The sequence below is a fragment of the Malus domestica genome, chromosome 17, assembly GCF_042453785.1.
Source record: "Malus domestica chromosome 17, GDT2T_hap1".
Lineage (NCBI taxonomy): Eukaryota > Viridiplantae > Streptophyta > Magnoliopsida > Rosales > Rosaceae > Malus > Malus domestica.
The window spans coordinates 22,312,562-22,335,993 of NC_091677.1; the positions used below are offsets into that span (position 1 = coordinate 22,312,562).

General features: G+C 37.3%; 1 protein-coding gene across 1 annotated transcript; it reads right to left on the bottom strand.

Annotated features, from left to right (window-relative positions):
• Positions 1-14,834: 14,834 nt before the first annotated feature.
• Positions 14,835-16,931, bottom strand: LOC103439276 (uncharacterized). Its single transcript, XM_029098645.2, has 2 exons — positions 16,833-16,931; positions 14,835-16,481 (listed from the first exon to the last, which is right to left on the bottom strand). The coding sequence occupies exons 1-2, from the start codon at positions 16,871-16,873 to the stop codon at positions 14,867-14,869; spliced, it is 1,656 nt and encodes a 551-aa protein (XP_028954478.1). The 5' UTR covers positions 16,874-16,931; the 3' UTR covers positions 14,835-14,866.
• Positions 16,932-23,432: the final 6,501 nt, after the last annotated feature.

Below are 23,432 nucleotides of genomic sequence, written 5' to 3' on the forward strand. Positions count from 1 at the left end.
CCGCCTCGTAGCAAGCCACTTAGTTAGAGGAATTTAGTCTCCCTAATATAGCGGTTTAGGGGAAACTATTATTATGGTGATTCAGTCTATTATAAAAAGGGACATTTTAAGACGGATTATGAGTCGAATTTGAATCACCTTATGAAATAATGAACCTGAGGGAACGAAGTGACGGTTTAACTGTTTGGAAAAGATGTTTCAGATTATGCAAGTTAAAGGAAATTTCCTTCTGACAAGGGGTCGAGACGACTACCTGGTTTTGGGTATGAATTTGTATCCTGGTGGAAACAGGATTGTTAATTGTTGTCACCGGAGGAAACAGTTGATTGAGAATTATTTAAGGACTTGTTTAAGGAAAAGTTTATCCCCCGGCATTTATCGATGGTAGTAAACAAGAGTTTACAAATATGAGACAAGGAAGGTGATGATCGAGGGATATTATAGAAAGTTTTCAGACTTGCCTCGTTCCATCCAGATATTGTTGTTAATTTGGTGGAGGTGTTATGTTGTTTTAGGCTGGGTGACAAAAAGGGAAGTGGTATTTTGGGTGACCACTATCCATTGTACTTCTTACCAGGAATATACGAGATGCTGTTGAGTCTTGAGGACTCTGAGAACATGAGCAACGAGAATAAAGAAGAATAAGAAATGAATGGGAATCAAAAGAAGACGATAAAGTTAATGATTCGTCATATCAAGGATATAGAAAGATTCAGAGCTTCGAAAGAAGTGAAGCTAGAGTTAATTCTTCCAGCTGAGGTTTTAACGCCACTAGTCAGAGGCGAAGTGATGGATATACTGGTAATCCCAGATTTTTGAGACAAGGTGTCTCGAGTACAGGAAATGTACCTTGTGCAGCAGGTACAAAATTAACACTTTGGGAAGTGTGAAATTAATGAATGTGTTTATGTGAACAGAGGGGACACAGAATTGTGAATCGTCCCTAAAATCAGTTGTACCCAACAGTTTTCTATGACATCGTAGTATCGATTCAGCAGGTTTATGGATTTAGTAGTTTGGTCGGATTGACCGTGGGTACAGAGAGATTTGATGAGTTATATGTTCAGCCATACAGGCCACGAGAGGTGGATCTGGCTGACGCATGAGAAATTGGTGAGTTATAGGCTCGGCCGTACCGACCACGCGGAGTGGATCCGACCGACGTATTATTGAGATAAGAGTTGAATCAGCCGTATTGGTCATTCTAGTTGACTTCGGCTGATATATTTCTTATTATGTATGTTATTACCTAGAGAGTAGTAAATAAATGTAGTTGAGACGAGTGTATGTATTTTGCATTGAGTGACAAAATAGTAATGTTATATCTTTGAGAGTGGTTGCCTACTTATCGAGACAACGATGATTTATCAGTATTGCGGGCTGCAGACCGTAATATTAATAACTCATTCGTGGATTCGTTAAGCAAGCAACCCGGTAGATTATTTTATGTTAGTATTGTACTTATTTAGAATGCTTAATAATAATAGAATATATATTGTATCAGTTAATTTTGTTCCATTAGATTGGTTGGTTATAATTGTGACAAGACGGAATGTTACGGGAAACCAGTATTTTCCATCGATCTGGATGACCAGGGATTTCTTTTGTAAGTATGCAAAGTGGATTGAGTCAGGCCGTTATTTATGCTGTGAAAGCAAAGAGATTGTTTTGAAAGGCTGCCCAAAAAAAAAATACTTAGTTCATGTGGTACTAAAGGATGTTGCTCGGAGAAGTGTGAAAAATGAAAAAGGGGTTAGACTTTTCTTGATGTCTTCCCTGAAGTATACCTGGATTGTCTTCAGGCAGAGATATGAGGTTCATTATTGATTTGTTACCAGGTATAAATTTATATTGGAGATTGGTTCAGGATGAGTTAAGGGAATTGGAAATTCAGTTGAGAGAATTGGTTGATAAAAGTTTTATTCAACCTAGTACAACACTTTTGAGGAGCCCCAGTTTGTTGGTGAAAAAGAAAATGGACTTAGAGATTGTGCATTGATTATAGACAATGGAATTGGTAACGATCGAGAACCGTTATCCATGGTGCGTTGATGTTTGTTTGACCAGCTCAAAGGTATTTGTGTATTTTCAAAAGATTGATTGAGGTCTGGTTATTACCAATTGAAGATTTTGAGCGACATTGATCATAAGATAGTTTTCTGGACTTGTTATAGTCTTTATGAAGTTTGGTGATGCTATATGGATACTCATTCTGTTTTATGAGTTGATGGATGAAGTATTCCAATAATGCTTTGATAATTGATATCATTTTCGTTGAAGATATTCTGGCATATTATGAGCCAGAGCAGAGCATGTAAATGTATTAAGTCGGTGGAACAAAGATTGGAAGAATGTCGATTATATGCTAAGTTTAGCAAATGCGAAAGTTAGATGAATCAGGTGGCATTCTGAGGTTGGTTATATCTGCTTAAGGTATTCAAATGAATTCTTAAAAGGCAGCAGAATTGAGAAATTGGAACAACCACAAGTCATAATTGAGATTCGGAAATTCTTAACTTATCAGGCTATTTTGGATGGTTGTGAAAGAATTTTTAGTCATTGCTTTGTCATTGACAAGACTGTTGAGAAAGGAGGTTATGTATGAGTGGGAAGGAAATTGTGAGCAAAGGATTCAACAACTGGAGTATTTCCTCACTCATGCACGTATTTTAGTAATCCCAGAAGATAGCGGTAATTATTGGTTTATGGTGATGGTACATTAAATATTCTTGGAGATGTATTGATGCAAATGTTAGGGTGATTGAATATGTTTCACGACAAATGGAACCTAATGAGATGAATTACCCTACTGGTGACTTGGAAGTCACGATTATCATCCTTGCTGTGAAGTTGTGGAGACATTATATGTTGAAAAGAATGCAAGATTTTACAAATCAAAAGAGTCTCCAATATTTGTTTATTCGGAAGGATTTTGATATGAGGCAACAAAGGTGAATTGTATTGCTTAATGAACATGATGGTACGATCAGGGTGATCGTGAATTGTTGTAGCTGAAGCACTTGGTGAGAAGACTACAGTATGATTAATGTCTGGCACGTTTGCCAAGAGTATCATCTTGTGAATTGAAAACCAACGGAAGAAAAATTAAGAATGGAAGATCGAGAAGAAGTTATACTTGTTAAATTTCAAGTTAGGCCTGTTTGGTAAGGTCGTACTCGAAACTTAAATGCTTGACGAAGAAATTTAAGAATTAACCAAGGTAGAGAAAGAAGGTAAGTTAAATCCTAAGTGAATCGGACTTAAGTGATTATCGAAAAGTTGGTGAAGTTGCTTACAAGCTTGTGATGCCCTCAGAATTAAAACAGGGTAAGTGGTAAAAGTTTTGTGAAGAAATTATTCGGTGGAAGAAATTACGTGGGAGAAAGAGAATCGGATGAGAGAGATTTACCCGAGGCTATTGTATGAGTATGGTTAATTTAGCTGGTTGCTGGAATTTCGGGGACGAAATTCTATAAGGAGGGAAGATTGTCACAGCTCGTCCCGGGATTTTTCATTCCGAGGACGTGAAATTTCAAAAATGACCTTAAACGAGATTAAGGTGTGTAAAGAGATGACATTTGTTTTATTTAAAGTTCCTGAACTATGGTTAATTTGTGTTAGGGACTAAAACTAGGTTGTAATGTTGTGTTTGGGTTAAGGTGGGATCCTCATACCTCAAAACACTCCCTAAAACCCGTAACCTTTCCTTCTCTCTCTTCTTCTTCCATTTCAGATCTCTCTCTCTCTCACCCTCTCGAACACACGGCAACCACCAAGACCACCACAAAAACACCCTAAACTTCCACCAACGACGGATTTAAGAGTGCCATCGTACTCCTGAAGACCATACGATCACGATGATACCCATTTCAAGTAAGTTTCACTTCGAAAACCCTAGTTTCTAAAGTTGCCGTGAATGTGTACTGTTCATGAGCTTTGAATTGGTCGTGTTTTAGGCCAAACCAAGCTCATAGTGAGCTTTAGGAAGTCCCAAGGAAGCTCGGAGTGCTTCGTTGGAAGTTTTTGGACGTAAGAACACGGAGATCGACAAGTTCAAAGTTTGGCCGGAGCTTTCGAGGCTTTTTCCGGCGAATCCCCTGCGAGTTAGGAGTCGAGGTAGGTATAAATATCTTCGTCTCGTCAAGTACTACAACTTTCCTTTTTGTTTCACTCAATTTCGTTGAGTATTGAAGAAGTTATACTCATTTGAAAAATACCCAGTTTCCGGCGACCTCCGAGGCTTTCGAGGCAGTTTCCGGCCAAACCACGGCGAACTAGGTGTTGTGAAAGGTACCATTCTCTTTGTCTCTTCAAGGGCTACAACTCTCGTTTTTGAATCACTTGATTTCGTTGAGAAATGACAAAGTTATGGAAATTTGAAAAACTGCCCGGAAAACGGCCGCCGGAAAAACCAGTCCGGCGACCCAAGGAAGAAGAAGGTGCTACAGTAAAAAAATAAAAATAAAATTATTTTAAAAATATGTCGACGTCCGTGACGTCGAGTAGATCACCGTGGTATATTCATATACCCAAATTGAGCACCGTATGAGAAAGTTATTAAGGATTGTTGGTTAGGTGTTCGAATAACGTTTTATAGTTTTCACATTTAGGTAAAAATGTGAATTGACGATCCGACCGTTGGATCGTTACCAAACTTTGATACGTTGTAATACGTAATATTTGAGGATTATTGGAACTTACGGATTGGGAATCCGAGTTACGGATCTTCCGGAATTGGAATTGTTTTGGAAATTTACGGAGATCCGACCGTTGGATGGTAATGAAATTTTAGGAGGTTATCCTAGAGATATATTGTGGACCTCTGGAAGTTATGGATTTAAAATCTGAGTGGCAGATCTTTCGGATCGAACTACGTAGTGACGTATTTTATATAAGTTATATATTCTATCGATATGAATTCTGAGGTTGGATTTGATTACTATTCTAGGCGGCGATCGTCGTGACGCCTTGATGTGTGGTGCTAGGGAGTTGTTGGACGAACTCCAGGTGAGTGGGCAGTTTTGTTTTCCGTATATATATATACTTGACGTTTCCCAGAAATTGAATTGAAATGAAAATATGTTTAAAATGAAATGCATATGAGTTATGTGGAAAAACGGGAAGTGAAATACCATGCATAGAATTGATATGAAAAGTATATAGAAATGTGAATTGAAATGCCATGCATGAATTAATATATGATGCATATGTATGAATTGGTGCGGTGGACGCACAGGTAAGAATTGATTTATGATGCATATGTATGAATTGGTGCGGTGGACGCACAGGTAAGAATTGATTTATGATGCATATGTATGAAATGGTGCGGTGGACGCACATGTGAGTATTTATTTCTGTTATGATGATGTTGATGTATATTGAGCTCAAATCATGCACCATAGTTTAGTGCTTATAGTATTCACCGCATCGCACGCTCGTCTTGGATCCAAGTAGATGCTAGTCGTACAGTCCACGCGGAGTGGGTACGACAGGCCAGTCGCGAGAGTGTTAGTGAGATTCCGACTGGTGGGTGACCTTAGATTATGTGCACAGATGATTATGAAAAGCACTAGAGCGTAACTTATGTGCAGAAGGCCGTACAGGTCACGCGGAGTGACTCCGGCAGAGAGTGAGAGTGATAGATTTTGAGCTCTAGGTTCAACCGTACAGGGCTATTAGAGGGCCTACGGTTGATTACTTTCTTGCACCTGATATGATTATGTTGATGCATTCATACCTTATTACTGTTGAGATGATGTGGCATGGCATAATTAATATGAGAAATGTTGAGATGATGTGGCATGACATAATTGTTATGAAAATGTTGAGTTAACGACTTGAAGTTTTGAGAATATATATGTATATTTATATTTTACATTTCTGGGAAAGTATACAGGTTTTACGGAGAGGGGTTACAATGCTTTGAGAAAAAATTGGATTTGAAAAGAATTGTTTTACTGACCCACTCAATTTTGGTTTTGCGCCCCTCCAGGTTCAGGAATCACAAAGGTGTGGTGACTACGAGGAATTCGACGGTGTTCTGACAGATTGGACAAAATTAGGACTCACCTTCGGGTGTATCAACTTATAAATTGTATCTTAAAGCTTCCGTACTGTGCAAATGGTTACGTCACTCTCACGTGACGGCCAGCATGCCCTCCTTCGGGACGGGGTGTGTCAGGAAGATGTGAGATTTGTGGATACTTAAAATACACTACGAAATCTCTCCAATTCCCTCTAATTCTTTAACTTTCTCAAATTCTTTAAAATCAATTTCTAATTGAATACACCTGGAATGTTATAAACTTCTTTAAAATCTTAATTGAATACACCTGGATTTCTAAGGATTTTAATAAACTATTTTGAAATTCTAATTGAATACACCTAAAATTTCAGAGAATCACTTAAAATCCTAATTGAATACCCCTGAAATTATTAATTCCCTGAAACTCTTTCAGAATCCTAATTGAATACACCCCTCTTAATCTGTACTCTTTTTCAAATTTGGACCAATATTCTTTTTAATTTCAATTTGCACCCATAGTTTTAAATTTAATATGTACCCATATTTTTTAATTTGATTTATACCCATATTATTTTTTCTGAATATATGTATACCCATGCTAATTACATGGATTTATTTTATGTTTTACAATATACAAATATTTAGTTTTTAAGAAGTTCTCTAGCTATATATCAAGAAGCAAATTAAAAATTTCTCCAAATGAACATGAATATTGTACACTAATCAATATAATAAATAAAACTGAATTCATTTCCTGGTTCGTAATTCTCAAAGCAACAAATAATGACTTCATCTCTCAATTATTTACACAAAATTGCAGTTGTATATGAATATATACTGAGGAGGAAAATGAGAGTGTAGGTTATGTTATGGTGAGGACTCTGTCACGCTTTTTTCTCTGGTGAGGGTGGGTGTGGGAGGGAAGGGAAGAAGGTGGCTTTTCTGCTGCTTTCTGGTTGCGTAGCACGTTTTGAGGAATTTACCAATTTAGCCTTGTTTTTGGACTGGTGTGCAAGACCAAGCAATGACCAAGTCAACGCAGGCCCAGCACTTATCCCTCTCACGGACATGGATCCCCATCGGACCCATTGGTTCTAATTCACTAAATTTCGTAATCTGAACCATTGAAATTTGATTAAATAATTACAAATAGAAGTTTATTTTCAAAATTATACTAATTTAACCGTTTGATCAAATTTCAATGGTTCAGATTACAGAATTTGATGGATTAGGACCATGGATCCGGCCTCAGAACACCCGGCACTGCACACCAAGCACGGCAGCGCAGACCCAGCACGGAAGAGAGATACCCATTACCCACTGAAAACCTGCGGATTTTAGCAGCCGCGAGGCGACAGAGACGCGCCCCACCCGCCGACTTGCTGTCCTGTGTTGTCAGCTGCACCTCTCGAAACGGGGGGGCGCGACACGTGGAGTTGTACGGCGGATCCGTTTCCGGAAATGTGAGAGCATGCGAATGTGGTGTCGTTTGGTGGCAAATGCCATATGAGCATGGGCTGGAGCACGAAATTTTTGACATTTTGCTGGGTTTTGGCGTGGAAATGAAGCAAACATAGCCTATGGGAGGAACCAATTAATAAGCAACTCGAAAAAGAGTTTATCGAAATAATAAATATCATACTATTCTCATATAACAAGTTTGGGATTGCACAATATAACAATGAGGAGAGACAAAAAAGGTGTCGTTCGGATTCGAAGTAAAAAACTGAGATCCGTTTGCATACTCGGATTAAGCTTTGGTTGGATGCTCATTTACTTTGCTCTAGCTCACCCCGCCAGTTTCATAAAACAAGGTTGATGTTTTTCATTTTTGTAATAAAGTTAGACAAGTGTAACAACGGGAACTAGTTTTTTAATTTGTCGCATCATTTGGTATTCAAAGACATGGAATTAAAATTGTGAACCCATATTGTTCCAAGAATACATGAAGCATATATGCTAATTAATAAACACGATTTTTACAAGTAAGCAACAATTAAGCTTAGACGGGCTTGGCCCCAACGGCCCGAAGACATAACGGTTCGCCTAAATTCAAGTATTCAATTCAACCAACGATGAACTTGTAGCTTATTTAATTAAGTACTCAACATCTTGAGTTTGATACTCACCCTTAAATGTTGCCCGTCTCGATCTCTATCTCTCCCTTTCATCCATGGCTGCTGAATATTACTGGAGGATATTGAGACGTAAAGAAAAGAGGAGAAGTGAAACATATAAGAAACTTCCATGTAAAAGAAAAAAAAATTATATATCAATTTTAACTTTAAATATTAAATTACGACCATGGGATTTTTATCAAACAGATAAGAACAGAAGCTCAGGTAAGTGTCCGATGAAGAAAATTAGGGCTAAACAATTCTTTCCACATTTTTTCTCTATGTGGTATTCGTTGACCACAATCAATCTTCAATGTTTCATAAGGTAATGTCATGTGTTCAATTTTTTACGTTGGTGCATCACACAATGGTGACTATGGAGGCTAGAATGCATCTGTGAGTCTTTTCGACCTCCCAAAAAATAGACTGCCTTGACGAAACAACCAGATGCTTCATTTGAAAAAGAAAAAAAATAGTAGAACTTTTTAATTTTCCTATTTATGTCCCATCCTCTAATATATGAATATATATTTACTCAAAATACCAGTATACGCTTGCATTCCTTTTGCAATCAACTTCATACATTTTATGGATACTATTACTATTTTTGTCCATGTAGTCATGCAAGTATGTAGACAAGCTATACTTTTAAACTCGGTCACATATATACATTTTACGCAAAATGTTACTGTTTTTGTTCATGTAGCTCTTGCGCATTACAAGTTTGACTTTCACAATTGTACATGTGCACGTTTTATTTGTGTCATACAAGAATCATAATACCGGTCATGCAAAGTTGAAATAACATATTTGGATATGCTTTAAATTCACTTAATTTGTGGAAAGAGAAATTTGAACTCGAACGTTCCAGACTCCTTTGCATAAGAAGATATCATAAGATCGGCCATGCAATATATTAACACCAACATATCTACTATTCTTGCAAACCAAACACCAGCTTCTCCCTCACATTTGCCCGGCACCTTGCGCTCCCACAATACAAACCAAAACAACGAAGCAGCCACCTACTGCTAGACCAAAATTGTTGGAGCAGGCTTGGTGTTGTTATTGAAAACAATTCCGGTAAAAAAAAAGAGAAAAAAAGGAAGGCGTATGGGGCGGCATTGAATCAGAACCGGAGATCGTCGTCTTTGTCATTCCCCTTTGGACAAACAAAAAAGGAAAATAGAAAGACAGACAAACTTGTAGCCAAGGGGTATATTGGTGGAAAAAACGTCAACCGAAACCCTAATAGCCATGACCACGAAAAAGAAAAAAAAAAAAGAATTTGTACCAATTGGACTAAGAAAAAAGTTCAATACAAAAACAAAACATGTTGCCAATGTGACCGGTCCGCAACGGTGCACGACATCAACATCTACCGAACGCCTAATACCAAAAAAATAAAAAACAAAATACCAAAACTGGCGGTGGGCCCCCAGTAAAAGTTATTTGAAAAAGGACGGCATGCGGACCCAAAAACTTGTAGGGCATATCTAGAAGGAGAGCATAGAGGCATCCGCGAGTGAGGGCGAGTGGGGATATTGGATCGTCATTTCTTGCAATGTTGGATATGCCTTTGTTAGGAAAATGGACTATATGAGACAGGATTATCATTATAACGTCTTACTACAATAATACAAAGTTATTGAATCAAGACTCCACATGACGTTGAATTTATTTTATATAACTTGATCTCAATATAGTTATGCTCCTTTTATGAATGATTAAATGTAGTGATTGTATTAAATACACATAATCACTTGATATATATATTAAGTGCATATAAGTATGAGAAGTAAACAATTTTCATAAAAATAAAAATAAAAAAGCAAATCTTTCCAACTAAAAAAGGGAAAGAAACCAAAATTTAATTAAACTAACCTATCAAATATTGGGTACGAACCATAAAGGTGCAGTATGCAACTGGAACGAAGAACGAGTTTTGGAGTAACTAAAATGTCTAATACTCTTATTTGTGAAGGAAAATACTTCAAAGTCGCATTTGTTTGATTCGTAACACGGGTAATCAAAGGTAAAATAAATACTGTTTCTTTCAACCTTCTGACCATAGGGGTACGATATAACGGCAGAATGGTGGTTGCTAACAAATAATACCCGATCACCAAGTTCAACAACCTCCATCCATTGTGGACCACCATCAATATCACACTCCAGTTTGAACACTCGAAATCCTTTAGTCTTAGGTGGCTCAGTGTAATGAAAGGTCTTTCCAAGCATGACCTTATGCCAAGCATCGGACATTAAACACGTTTCTTGTTTAGGCTTGTATGCATAGTCTGCCTTAAGAAAAATCATAAACAACTCCATGGATGCAGAATCTTTTGCTAGGTGAACGAAATCACGGCCATTGTAATGCTCTACTCTTCTTCCATTATAATCAATTTTAACGAAAGAAAGTGGAAAAAAGGAAGGACGTGTGTTGGGTTCAATTTTCGACTACAAACATTGAGCATAAAACCATGACAGCATCAAAATGCCAGCTAAGCTTACTAAGGCTTAATACATTAATAAAACTAAAAATTCATTCATATTGATAATAAGGCTTAATACATGAATAAAACTAAAAATTACAACCGAAAATCTTTGCCGAAATTTTCAAATCGGTCAAATGAAAAAAAGAGTGTCCTGCACCCTTTTACATTAACTAAAACTAACAAACTAAATTTAATTAAGCGTTGTCGGCCCCCTGTGGTGCCCTCTGCATGATAGCATTCCACCGAGTGACAGCCCAATTCCCAACAGCAGCCCCACACGCTTTCCCCTCAGTGACAGCCCAATTCTTAACAGCAGCCCCACACGCATTCCCCTTAGTGACAGCCCAATTCTTAACAGCAGCCCAACAGGATTTCCCCTTAGTGACAACCCAATTCCAAGCGACAGGGAAGTTACTTGTCACCCAATTTTTAAGAAGTATCCACCTATTCCAGCAATATTCTAAGCATCGCCTAATACGTCTGAAAATACATTTACCTAAAATTGAAAATATAGTCCTCGGATTCTCGATCCCGGCTATTACACTGTCGTGATGGCTCTTGAACAAAAGCACACCAACGCAGGTTGTAATAGATAGACTAAACAACCCGTATTCGTAACCCTTTAATTTTGTTCCCCCGTCAATTAGTTTTATAAAATAAACTAAAATGACACCATTTATTCCTATGGAAAAATCTAGAAAGGATAGGGCTCTAGGATGTCTTAGGAATAAAACGAAAGAAATTAAGAAATAGGAACAATTCAATAAGGTGAAAAGGCATATGATGCACTCGGGTCAATTATATTCTGTATATAAAGTCCCAAAGCCCATAAACCTAACTCTATTATTTCCCCCACATAACCAATTTCTATGATGGCCACTACTCTCGGGGTAATATTTTCTCTTTGCTTATAGATAACAAAGAGAAAAAATGCATCCAAAAGCATGAATGGAAGGGCAAAAATGAGATAGCTGTCCGATTTCAACACTTTTGACACGGGTGGAATGAACTTAATAGAGGGGATGATAAAAAATGCTTGAAACAGGTTAAACAATACCGTCGCCATGCTGAAAAATATTTCTGGTTCATGCTGAGTCGCATTCCCCTCCGTAGGTTGTCCTGGCTGAGCAGCATTTCCTCCCTCCAGAGGTTGTCCCGGCTGAGCAGGGGGCAGAGCAACATTCCCCCCCTCCGGAGGTTGTCCCGGCTGTGCAGGGGGCTGAGCAACATTCCCCCCCTCCGGAGGTTGTCCCGGCTGTGCAGGGGGCTGAGCAACATTCCCCCCCTCCGGAGGTTGTCCCGGCTGAACAGGTGGCTGAGCAACATTCATTTCCTCCAGAGGTTGTCCCTGAGCATCATTACCCCCCTCCGGAGGTTGTCCCGGCTGAGCAGGCGGCTGAGCAACATCCACCCCCTCCGGAGGTTGTCCCTGAGCGTCATTTTCCTCCTCTGCAGGTTTTACTAAGTAAACAATGCAGGCATAGAGCACAAACAGGAGGAAAATACCTCCGTAAAACGAAGGTATAATGATAGCCAAATGTTCCATTTCAGAACGGTAGAACAGAGAAGAGGGAGAAAGAAGAAGGAGAGAGAGGGAGTTTACAGAGAAAAGGGAGAGAGGAAGGAGATAGAGGGAGTGAGTAAGAGAGAGAAGGGAGGGAGGGAGAGTGAGAGAGTGAGAGTGAGTGAGCGGGTGACTAGTGAGTGACTGTAGCTGTAAATATAGGACTTCAAACGTGGCAGCTGTCATAAATGGGTACTAAAGATTCCTTTGGACAAATAAAAAAGGAAAACAGAAAATCAAAAAACATGTAGTCATCGTGACCGCAACTGTATACTGGTGCAAAACCTCCTCAACCTAAAACTTAATCCCGCCCTTGCATTCCTTTTGCAATTAACTTTATACATTTTATGGATACTATTACCGTTTTTGTCCATGTAGTCATGCAAGTATGTAGAGAAGCTAAATTTTTAAACCCGGTCACTTATATACATTTTACGCAAAATGTTACTGTTTTTGTTCATGTGTCGTACAAGAATCATAAGACCAGTCATGCAAGTTGAAATAACATATTTGGATATACTCTAAATTCACTTAACTTGTCGAAAGAGAAATTTGAACTCGAACGTTCAAGCCTTCTTTGCATAAACAAATATCATAAGACTTGTCATGCAAGTCGAAACAACATATTTTACAAGTATGATTAATATAAAAATCAATGAACAAACTATATCTAAAACTAAAATACAGAGTTGACAACACATTTTATAATTCAATAGAAAAATATCAGAAATCAAAACATTTTGGTATCAACATAAGTTAGGTGAACACTTTGAAAAAAAAATTATATCGGAAATTCCTAGTTATCAGAATCTCTAAATCCATTCAGATTTTCATTTCAACTTTTGAAAAACAATCAGATTCGAAATTTTTGTGTAGAGATTCAAACATTTTATTGTCGAAAATTAAAATCCCAGGACCCCTAGTTGAATCATATTATTTAAATGATTAAGATATCAAATGAGCTGAACTCCAGTCTACCCTGAAATAATAATTTATCTTTATCACAAACCGAATGTCATATCCACCATTAGCTATTTATGGTTGAAACTTCAAGAATTGGAGATAATTAGTAAGTGATAATCGTTTGACACGGAGAATGGTAATATTATATGTAAAACCTTTATTTGGATTCTGACCATAACAAAATTCTTTCTTTCCACATCTTTTATTTGGAAACGCCAGTTGAACCTATGAACTTATGAAAGATGTGACAAGCTATGACTGACTGACTGCGGAGGGCCACAACTTTTATTTACCTGTTGGCGCATTACAGGTTCAACTTTCACAATTGTGCAGGTGGACGTTTTATTTGTTTCGTTCAAGAATCATAAGATCGATTATGAAAGTTGAAATAACATATTTAGATTTGTCCTAAATTCACTTAACTTTTGAAACGAGAGATTTGAACTTGAACGCTCCAGACTCCTTTTCATAAACAGATATCATAAGATCAGCCATTCAAGTCGAAATAACATATTTTTGCAGGCAATATTAACACACTAGAAAACGTATGATAAAAATTGAGTGGTGTAAGTTTGATTACTTATTCATAAATTTAAGTTTTGTTGTTAATTCCAATCTGTACTTGATGATAATTATGAAATAATTAAGAAAATAATTCATATTTAAAGTTTTAAATCATACGAAGTTATTTAAGCTCAAATAAAATTTATCTTTTTAAAACCTAGGGAGTTTTGTTAAAACACAAAAAATCTTAAGAGCGATATATATTAAACAACATTAAATTAATTTAATCATTAAAGTTTTAATCATTCTTAACTCTCTAACCAAACACCAACATATCTACTATTCCTGCAAACCAAACACCGGCTTCTCCCTCACATTTGCCCGGCACCTTGCTCTCCCACAGTACAAACCAAAACAACGAAGCAGCCACCTACTGCTAGACCAAAATTGTTGGAGCAGGCTTGCCGTTGTTATTGAAAGCAATTCCGGAAAAAAAGGAAAAAAAAAAAAAAAAAAGGCGTATGAAGCGGCATTGAATCGGCACCCGAGACCGTCATCTTTGTCATTCCCCTTTGGACAAACAAAAAAACGTGTAGCCATCGGGTATATTGGTGGAAAAAAGATCAACCGAAACCCTAATAGCCAATACCACGAAAAAGAAAAAGAAAAACTTTGAACCAATTGGACTAAGAAAAAAGGAAAATACAAAAACAAAACATGTTGCCAATGTGACCGGTCCGCAACGGTGCACAACATCAAGCCTATTACAAAAATTGGAAAGAAAAAAAAAATACCAAAACGGGGCATATCTGGAAAGAGGGTATAGAGGCATCTGCGAGTGAGGGCGAGTGGGGATATTGGATCGTTATTTCTTGCAGTGTTTGATATGTCTTTGTTAGAAAAATGGACTATATGAAATATGATTATCATTATATTGACGTCTTACAACAATATACAAAGTTATTGCATCAAGACTCCATATGATTTTATATAATTGGATCTCAATGTAGTTATGTTCCTTTTATGAATGATTAATTGTAGTGATTGTATTAAATAAACATAATCACATGATTTATATATGTATTAAGTTCATATAAGTAAGAGAAGTAAACAATTTTCATAAAAATACAAATAAAAAAGCAAATCTTTCCAACTGAAAAAAGGAAACAAAACAAAATTTAATTAAACTAACCTATCAAAGATTGGGTACAAACCATAAAGGTGCAGTATGCAACATGTGCGAAGAACGACTCTTGGAGCTACTAAAATGCCTAATACTCTTATTTGTGAAGGAAAATACTCCAAAGTCACATTTGATTGATTCGTAACATGCGTAATCAAAGGCAAAATAAATACTGTTTCTTTCAACCTTCTGACCATGGGGGTACGACATAACGGCAGAATGGTGGTTGCTCATAAATAATACCCGATCACCAAGTTCAACAACCTCCATCCATTGTGGACCACCATCAATATCACACTCCAGTTTGAACACTCGAAATCCTTTAGTCTTAGGTGGCTCAGTGTAACGAAAGGTCTTTCCAAGCATGATCTTATGCCAGCAAGGATCGGTTAGTGAACTCATTTCTTGTTTAGGCTTGTATGCATAGTCTGCCTTATGAAAAATCATAAACAACTCCATAGATGCAGAATCTTTTGCTAGGTGAACGAACTCACGGCCTTTGTAATGCTCTAGTCTTGATCCATTGTAATCAGTTTTAACGAAAGGAAGTGGAATGGAAGGACGTGTGTTGGGATCAAGGGTTATCAACTTAACGACCCTATAGCTAAGAGGACCGCCATTGCCTTTGGTGTCTTCGATCATCTCAAATACCATTAAAAACTTGGACTCTAAGGACGTTGTAGCATATAACTTACCGCCCAGTATGACTATACCATTAACAAAGGGTATTTCCTCATCAATCGAGCTCCATGATTGATCCCTTGGCCTACAATAAGTCAGATGACCCTGTTTGCAAAGACAAACCACAAAACATGGCTCCTGACTGATTGTTTTTGGTTCAGAAGAGGCAATAATTTTAGAAACGGAGAAGTCAGGACCATTGATGCAGCGGCATGGAAGGGTGGACTGCGACGAGGGGAGCATCACTCGATCACCAGATATTGGATTGAAGAAGAAGAATTCTATTTTAAAATTAGGGTTCTGACAATTTTTTAGGTAGAATGACCAAGGTTTCATAAAACCCTCTGGACGCCTCAACGCACTGTCGACCATGATCAACCATCCCTCTATTGAGCCAACACAATCCATCCTATTCATTGTACAATAAAAAATTGTATTTGGCCATGATCGTAGAAATTTATGATCTTTCCAATCACCTGGACTTAAAACGCGATGATCTCTAGTGGACATGGGATGAGAGTTTAACATAAGCCATGGAACTTGATCCTGAGCAAGGGGACGGCGTGACTGAATATTGCTTTTAATAATTGCTTGCCATGAACGGCATACTGCAGCACATCGAACGTAGTCTGATAAGCCCAGTCGTCGTAGAATCAGTTGCATAACATCTCCCGCGAGTTTATTGGACCAGGGGCTGCTGTCCTCTACTTTCGAGATGATCATTCTTCTTCTTCTTCTACATATTATGAAGATGATCATTCTGAACTTCCGGCCAATGAAATCGAGAATGAGCAACACAAACATTCTTGATAGGCGGTAGTATGTTAACATAGGTGGAAGCATTCTTTCAGGATATGCACGAATAAGTGCCAACGATCCAAAAAACACAGTGTAAAAGATTATGCCTTCGACCAAATCCACAATTATACTCTTGTCACGGATTTCTCTGCGGCACATAAAAAAAACATGGATTGTTAGGAACGGAAAGTGTAAAGCTAGCTAGATTAAATGCAGGAACAAAACATAATTCTTCTACAAAGCCGCAATTAAGAACAAAGAATAATATAGTGATTTAGAGCACATTTGCATGTACATATATTGCACATAAAACCTCCAATTGACGAAATATCTTTAGTTTGTTATTAAAATTGCAGACTTTGAAGCTTATTACCATCACGAATGAAATATTTGCAGTTTCGAAATCAATTATCTACAAAGTAACAGACGAGACATACATTAATACTTGATTATCAATCACAAGGGCACTAGGGCAGTAACCAAGTGTGCATGTGATTACCTTGTTTTTTCGTCGAGGTAGACCATCAGGAGGCGCCTCATCGCGAAAGTTTTGAAGAAACCCTAACTAAACTAATTAATAAGGATCTTGACTTGCGTGTGCACCCCTGGTTGGAAATGAGCGAATTTATATATACATATATACGTGCTGTTCCCATGTTTTAAAGTCTTTACGTGTTTATCTCTAATTTTTTGAAAGAGTCTTGGTCTTATCCTTGATCGCTAGTGAAGCTAAGTATTATCACCACTTTGGTTTAATTTATCCAACAAAATCGCGTGTTATAATTTGAATTAAATAAATAATTACACGTGTTTGTGTTGATTCTCTTTCCGTAAACCTTCTTCTGAAAGTTTTGAAGAAACCCTAACTAGCCTATGCCTCTTGACTTGCGTGTGTACCTCTGGTTGGAAAGGAGCGAATATATGCATGTCTTAGGTTCTTATCTCTCATTAATTTCCATTTCTCATTAATCGAAATTTGAAACCTTTCTCATTTTTCGAATCTATCAAGGTATTTTGACTTTTGACCATGTCATTATTCTAATATTAAATTATTACATGTCATCGTATGTCATTTTCAAAAAATGAAAAACTTATTAATGATTTCTAGATGTATCTTTTTAGAATTTTTCATATATTTTTGTTTTTATTTTTTACTCAATTTTCAAATTTGTACCAATATTCTTTTTAATTTCAATTTGTACCCATAATTTTAAATTTTAATATGTGCTCATTTTTTCAATTTAATTTGTACCCATATTTCTTTGTATGTTTCATATATTTCTACTTTTAATTTGTACCCTTTTTCAAATTTGGACCAACATTCTTTTTAATTTCAATTTGCACCCATAGTTTTAAATTTAATATGTACCCATATTTTTTAATTTGATTTATACCCATATTATTTTTTCTGAATATATGTATACCCATGCTAATTACATGGATTTCTTTTATGTTTTACAATATACAAATATTTAGTTTTTAAGAAGTTCTCTAGCTATATATCAAGAAGCAAATTAAGAATTTCTCCAAATGAACATGAATATTGTACACTAATCAATATAATAAATAAAACTGAATTCATTTCCTGGTTCGTAATTCTCAAAGCAACAAATAATGACTTCATCTCTCAATTATTTACACAAATTTGCAGTTGTATATGGATATATACTGAGGAGGAAAATGAGAGTGTAGGTTATGTTATGGTGAGGACTCTGTCACGCTTTTTTCTCTGGTGAGGGTGGGTGTGGGAGGGAATGGAAGAAGGTGGCTTTTCTGCTGCTTTCTGGTTGCGTAGCACATTTTGTGGAATTTACCAATTTAGCCTTGTTTTTGGACTGGTGTGGAAGACCAAGCAATGACCAAGTCAACGCAGGCCCAGCACATATCCCCCTCACGGACATGGATCCCCTTCGGACCATTGGTTCTAATCCACCAAATTTTATAATTTATGAAATTTGATTAAATGGTTACAAATAAAAGTATATTTTAAAAATTATAATAATTTAATGGTTTGATCAAATTTTAATGGTTCGGATTATAGAATTTCGTGGATTAGAACCACTGGTTTCGAAGAGGATCCATGTCCCCCCTCAGTACACCCGGCACTGCACACCAAGCACGACAGCGCTGCAGCGCAGACCCAGCACGGAAGAGAGATACCCATTACCCACTGAAAACCTGCGGATTTTAGCAGCCGCGAGGCGACAGAGAGGCGCCCCACCCGCCGCTGTCCTGTGTTGTCAGCTGCACCTCTCGAAACGGGGGGCGCGACACGTGGAGTTGTACGGCGGATCCGTTTCTGGAAATGTGAGAGTATGCGAATGTGGTGTCGTTTGGTGGCAAATGCCAAATGAGAGTTTAAAAGAGCGGGACCCGTCAAGTCAGATCATTCTGGAGCACGAAATTTTTGACCTTTTGCTGGGTTTTGGAGTGGGAAGGAAGCAAACAGAGCCCATAGGAGGAACCAATTAATAAGCAACTCCAAAACGAGTTTATCGAAATAATAAATATCCTACTATTCTCGTTTGGGATGCAACCGTAACACAAAATTCAGTCTATGAAAATGTGTGTCCTTATTTTGTGCAACTTTTGGATGTTGGATTGCACAATATAACAATGAAAGGTGGAAAGACAAAAATGATGTCGTTCGGCTTCGAAGTAAAAAATTGAGATTCGTTTACATACTCGGATTAAGCTTTTGGTTGGATGCTCATTTACTTTGGTCTAGCTCACCCCGCCAGTTTCATAAAACAAGGTTGATGTGTTTCATTTTTGTTAATCAAGTTAGACGAGTGTAACAACGGGAACTAGTTTTTGAATTTGTCGCATCATTTGGTATTCAAAGCTATGGAACTAAAATTGGGAACCCATATTGTTCCAAGAATACATGAAGCATATATGCTAATTAATAAAAATGATTTTTACAAGTAATTATCCATAAGCAACAATTAAGCTTAGACGGGCTTGGCCCCAATGGCCCGAAGACATAACGGTTCGCCTAAATTCAAGCATTCAATTCAACCAACGATGGACTTGTAGCTTATTTAATTAAGTACTCGACATCTTGTGTTTGATTCTCACCCTTAAATATCGCCCGTTTCGATCTCTATCTCTCCCTCTCATCCATGGCTGCTGAATAATTGTTGGAGGATATTTAGACGTAAAGAAAAGAGGAGTAGTGAAACATATAGGAAACTTCCATGTAAAAGAAAAAAAATTATATATCAATTTTAACTTTAAATATTAAATTACGACCATTGGATTTTTATCAAACGGATAAGAACATAAGCTCAGGTAAGTGTCCGAGGAAGAAAATTAGGACTAAACAATTCTTTCCACATTATTTCCCTATATGGTATTTGCTGACCACAATCAATCTTCAATGTTTCACACGGTAATGTTATGTGTTCAATTTTTAATGCTGGTGCATCACGTAATGGTGATTATGGAGGCTAAAATGTTTTTGTAAGTCTTTCCGACCTTCATAAAAGTCGATTGCTTTGACGAAACAACCAGATGCTTCATTTGAAAAATAAAATAAAAATAGCAGAACTTTTTAATTTTTCTATTTATGTCCCATCCTCTAATATATCAATATATATTTATGCAAAATACCATTATACCCCTGCATTCCTTTTGCAATCAACTTTATACAATTTATGGATACTATAACTGTTTTTGTCCATGTAGTCATGCAAGTATGTAGACAAGCTAGATTTTTAAACTCGGTTACGTATATACATTTTATGCAAAATGTTACTGTTTGTGTTCATGTAGCTCGTGTGCATTACAAGTTCGATTTTCATAATTGTATATATGCACGTTTTATTTGTGTCGTACAAGAATCATAAGACTGGCCATACAAGTTCAAATAACATATTTGGATATGCTCTAAATTCACTTAACTTATGGAATGAGAACTTTGAACTCGAACGTTCCAAACTTCTTTGCATAAACAAATATCATAAGATGGGTCATGCATGTTGAAACAACATATCTTTGCAGGCAATATTAACACCAACAACATATCTACTATTCTTGCAAACCAAACACCACCTTCTCCCTCACATTTGCCCGGCACCTTGGTCTCCCACAATACAAACAAAAGCAACGAAGCAGCCACCTATTGCTACAACACCACAATTGTTGGAGCGGGCTTGGTGTTGTTATTGAAAGCAAATCCGAAAAGAATAAAAAAAGAAGGCGTATGAGGTGGCATTGAATCGGAACCCTAATAGCCAATACCACGAAAAGAAAGGAAAAAAGAATTTGTACCAATTGGACTAAGATTAAAGGAAAAAAGAATTTGTACCAAAGTGACCGGTCCGCAACAGTGCACAACATCAACATCAACATCTACTGAAAGCCTAATACCAAAATTGGAAAGAAAAAAATAAAAAAGGAAATACCTAAACTGTGGTGGGCCCACAGTAAAAGTTATTTGAAAAAGGAAGGCAGGTGGGCCCAAAAACTTGTAGGGCATATCTGGAAGGAGAGTATAGAGGCATCCGCGAGTGAGAGCGAGTGGGAATATATTGGAACGTTATCAGCCACATACCAGGTCAATGACATCATAGTCTGATGGGGTACCCACCCCGCAACCGGCTTGTCATTTGCACCCATTGGCAGGGTCACCCGAACCCACCTCCTCCTCCCACCTCAATTGGAAATTTGGATTTTCAATTCAACCTTGTTTAAGCATATATGGTATTATTATCTCCTTAAAAATATTGTTTAATTCAATATCCGATTATCATTTTGACCGTTCTTCTTCTTCTATTACGATTTTATCCATCATAACACACATGATAACTTGGAGAGATTTTTAAAAATCTATCCGGAACAATGTTTGGTGCAACAAAATGTAATAACTCAATTAGTTGGAAATTAAAAAAAAAATCCATGAATTGCATTGTAACATTTGGTGTAATGTTGTTTGTATGTTATGCTAGACCTATTATATCAGAAAGATCAATCAATTCGAGAGTTTTCATTGTTCCTTTTCAATCTCTCTCTCTCTCTCTTGTTTCTCTTTATATCATCTTCTTTTGAACTAATCATTCATCTTTTGCAATGTAGTTAATAGTTCCACCAGATAGACCGTGTGTACTAAATTCCATCTTCTAGTTTTAGGTTTGGTATGTGATCGAGGGCTTGGTCTTGGAGACTTGTTAGGAGAACTCAACAAATTCTTCTCACATTTAGGTAAGACATTAGCTGGCATCAAGGAGGAGTGTTCTGTGTGCCCATTTCAAAGGAAGTGTTCAGTGTGCCAGGAAAACGGCATGGTATACCAAGTGTTACAATACAAATGGTTGATTTTTTTTTAAAGTATCCAACACTTAATGTACCTGATATATTCTCTGCACACTAAAAAAAATCTCGACAATTTGATATTGTCTTGGTTTTTGTGCTTATGAGCTCGGAGATTAGTTATTACCATAATGGCAAATCTTATTTATTTGTATTTTCGTACTTTTAAGCATATTAAAAACTGCGACACAAAGAGACTTATAATCCATAGGGTTACTGAGCCTACCATGGAGATTTCCAGGTGCAAGTTATGCTCAATAGGGTGAAACGATGTTTCATGATCTAAAAGCAGTTCCACCGGGGGTTCAAAGCCCGACACCCAGTCCAAAAAATGGACCGCCCACCCACATTTATGGTCCACCCCCAGCCCAAGCCAGGCCACAGGCTGGCCCAGAATCGACAAACCTATTGACCGGCCCATCTGACGCAATGTTGACGCCAGTGTGGCGTCAGAGACCGTTTGAATTTTTTTTTGCGCTAGGCACATGGCAAGCATGCACGACTGGGCGCGTGTCGCTGACAAGAATCCACAGCCGGGGCCCACTTGCGCAAGCGCACTCAGCGCACCAATAGGGAAGCCACTTAACTGGTCCTACGATGTTGGATTTCCAACAACTAGTTTTCTGGACCGTTGGATTTCCAACGGTTAAAAAAATTTGAAAATGAATTTTGATATGGATTGTCTGATCACAGATCAACGGTCTACATTTTTCCACTAAAAAAAAAGGCACAACGGTCATAATTATTACATCTCTCAATTATTTACAAAGAATTGCAATTATTTACAAATATATATATATATATATATATATATGTATATATATATATATTAAATCAGGACTGGTTTTGGTAGAAAAGAGTGCAGGCTCTTTGACGTTTTTGCATTATCCTAAACGCTTATGTATCCTATATCTTAATCTAGTCAGCTGCATACAATTTGTGTATAACATTACTGCTTTGTCTCATGTAGCTCAGGAGCATCACAATTCGACTTTCACGATTGTACATGTACACTTTTTATTTGTATCGCACAAGGATCATAAGACCAATCATGCAAATTGATCTAGATGCTCTAAATTTATTTAGCTTATAGAAGAGAGATTTAGACTCGAAGGCAAATGACATATTCCAGACCTATGACATGCTTGGGTATTTCAATACTGTTAATATATCTAAATCATAAGCAAATTAAACTAATAAAACAAATCCGTGTCTATCAATTTATGTCTCTGCGATTATCTCCATCTCTTCTATTCGATTTGTACAATTATCATTTGTAATAGTGAAATTATTTTTTGAAAATTTGAAAAACCAAATGAAGAAGGAATCAAAGGGATGGGACTTTTGGGGGTTGGTGGCGGTGACGGTTGTTGAGAGGAGGGGGTGGGATCCCAGCCCTGTTTGGGGGTTTTTGCGGTGGAATGGGGATCGCGATGGGAAGCCGTGCTGATGAAGTTGCGTTGGACCGGGTAACCGGATTACATAGTCAATTAAGGGTATTTTGGATATAAAGTAGGTGGGAAAAGAGTAGGCTTTATTTTAACTTTGTATGGTGGTAGTATAGTTTGGTGGGTAGGCAAATAGAAAAATAGGGTGGGTCTAAAACCATTAAAATATAGGGATGTGCTATCCACACACCTCAAATTACTCATCACACACTCTTTGTTAATTTCTGTCTGTTGATCTTCTTCAATTTATCCGATCTGACGGCCGAAAATTAGGAGGGTGTGTGAGAAGTAAAATGGGGTGTGTGGATATCACACCCCTAAAATATATAGTTTGTCTA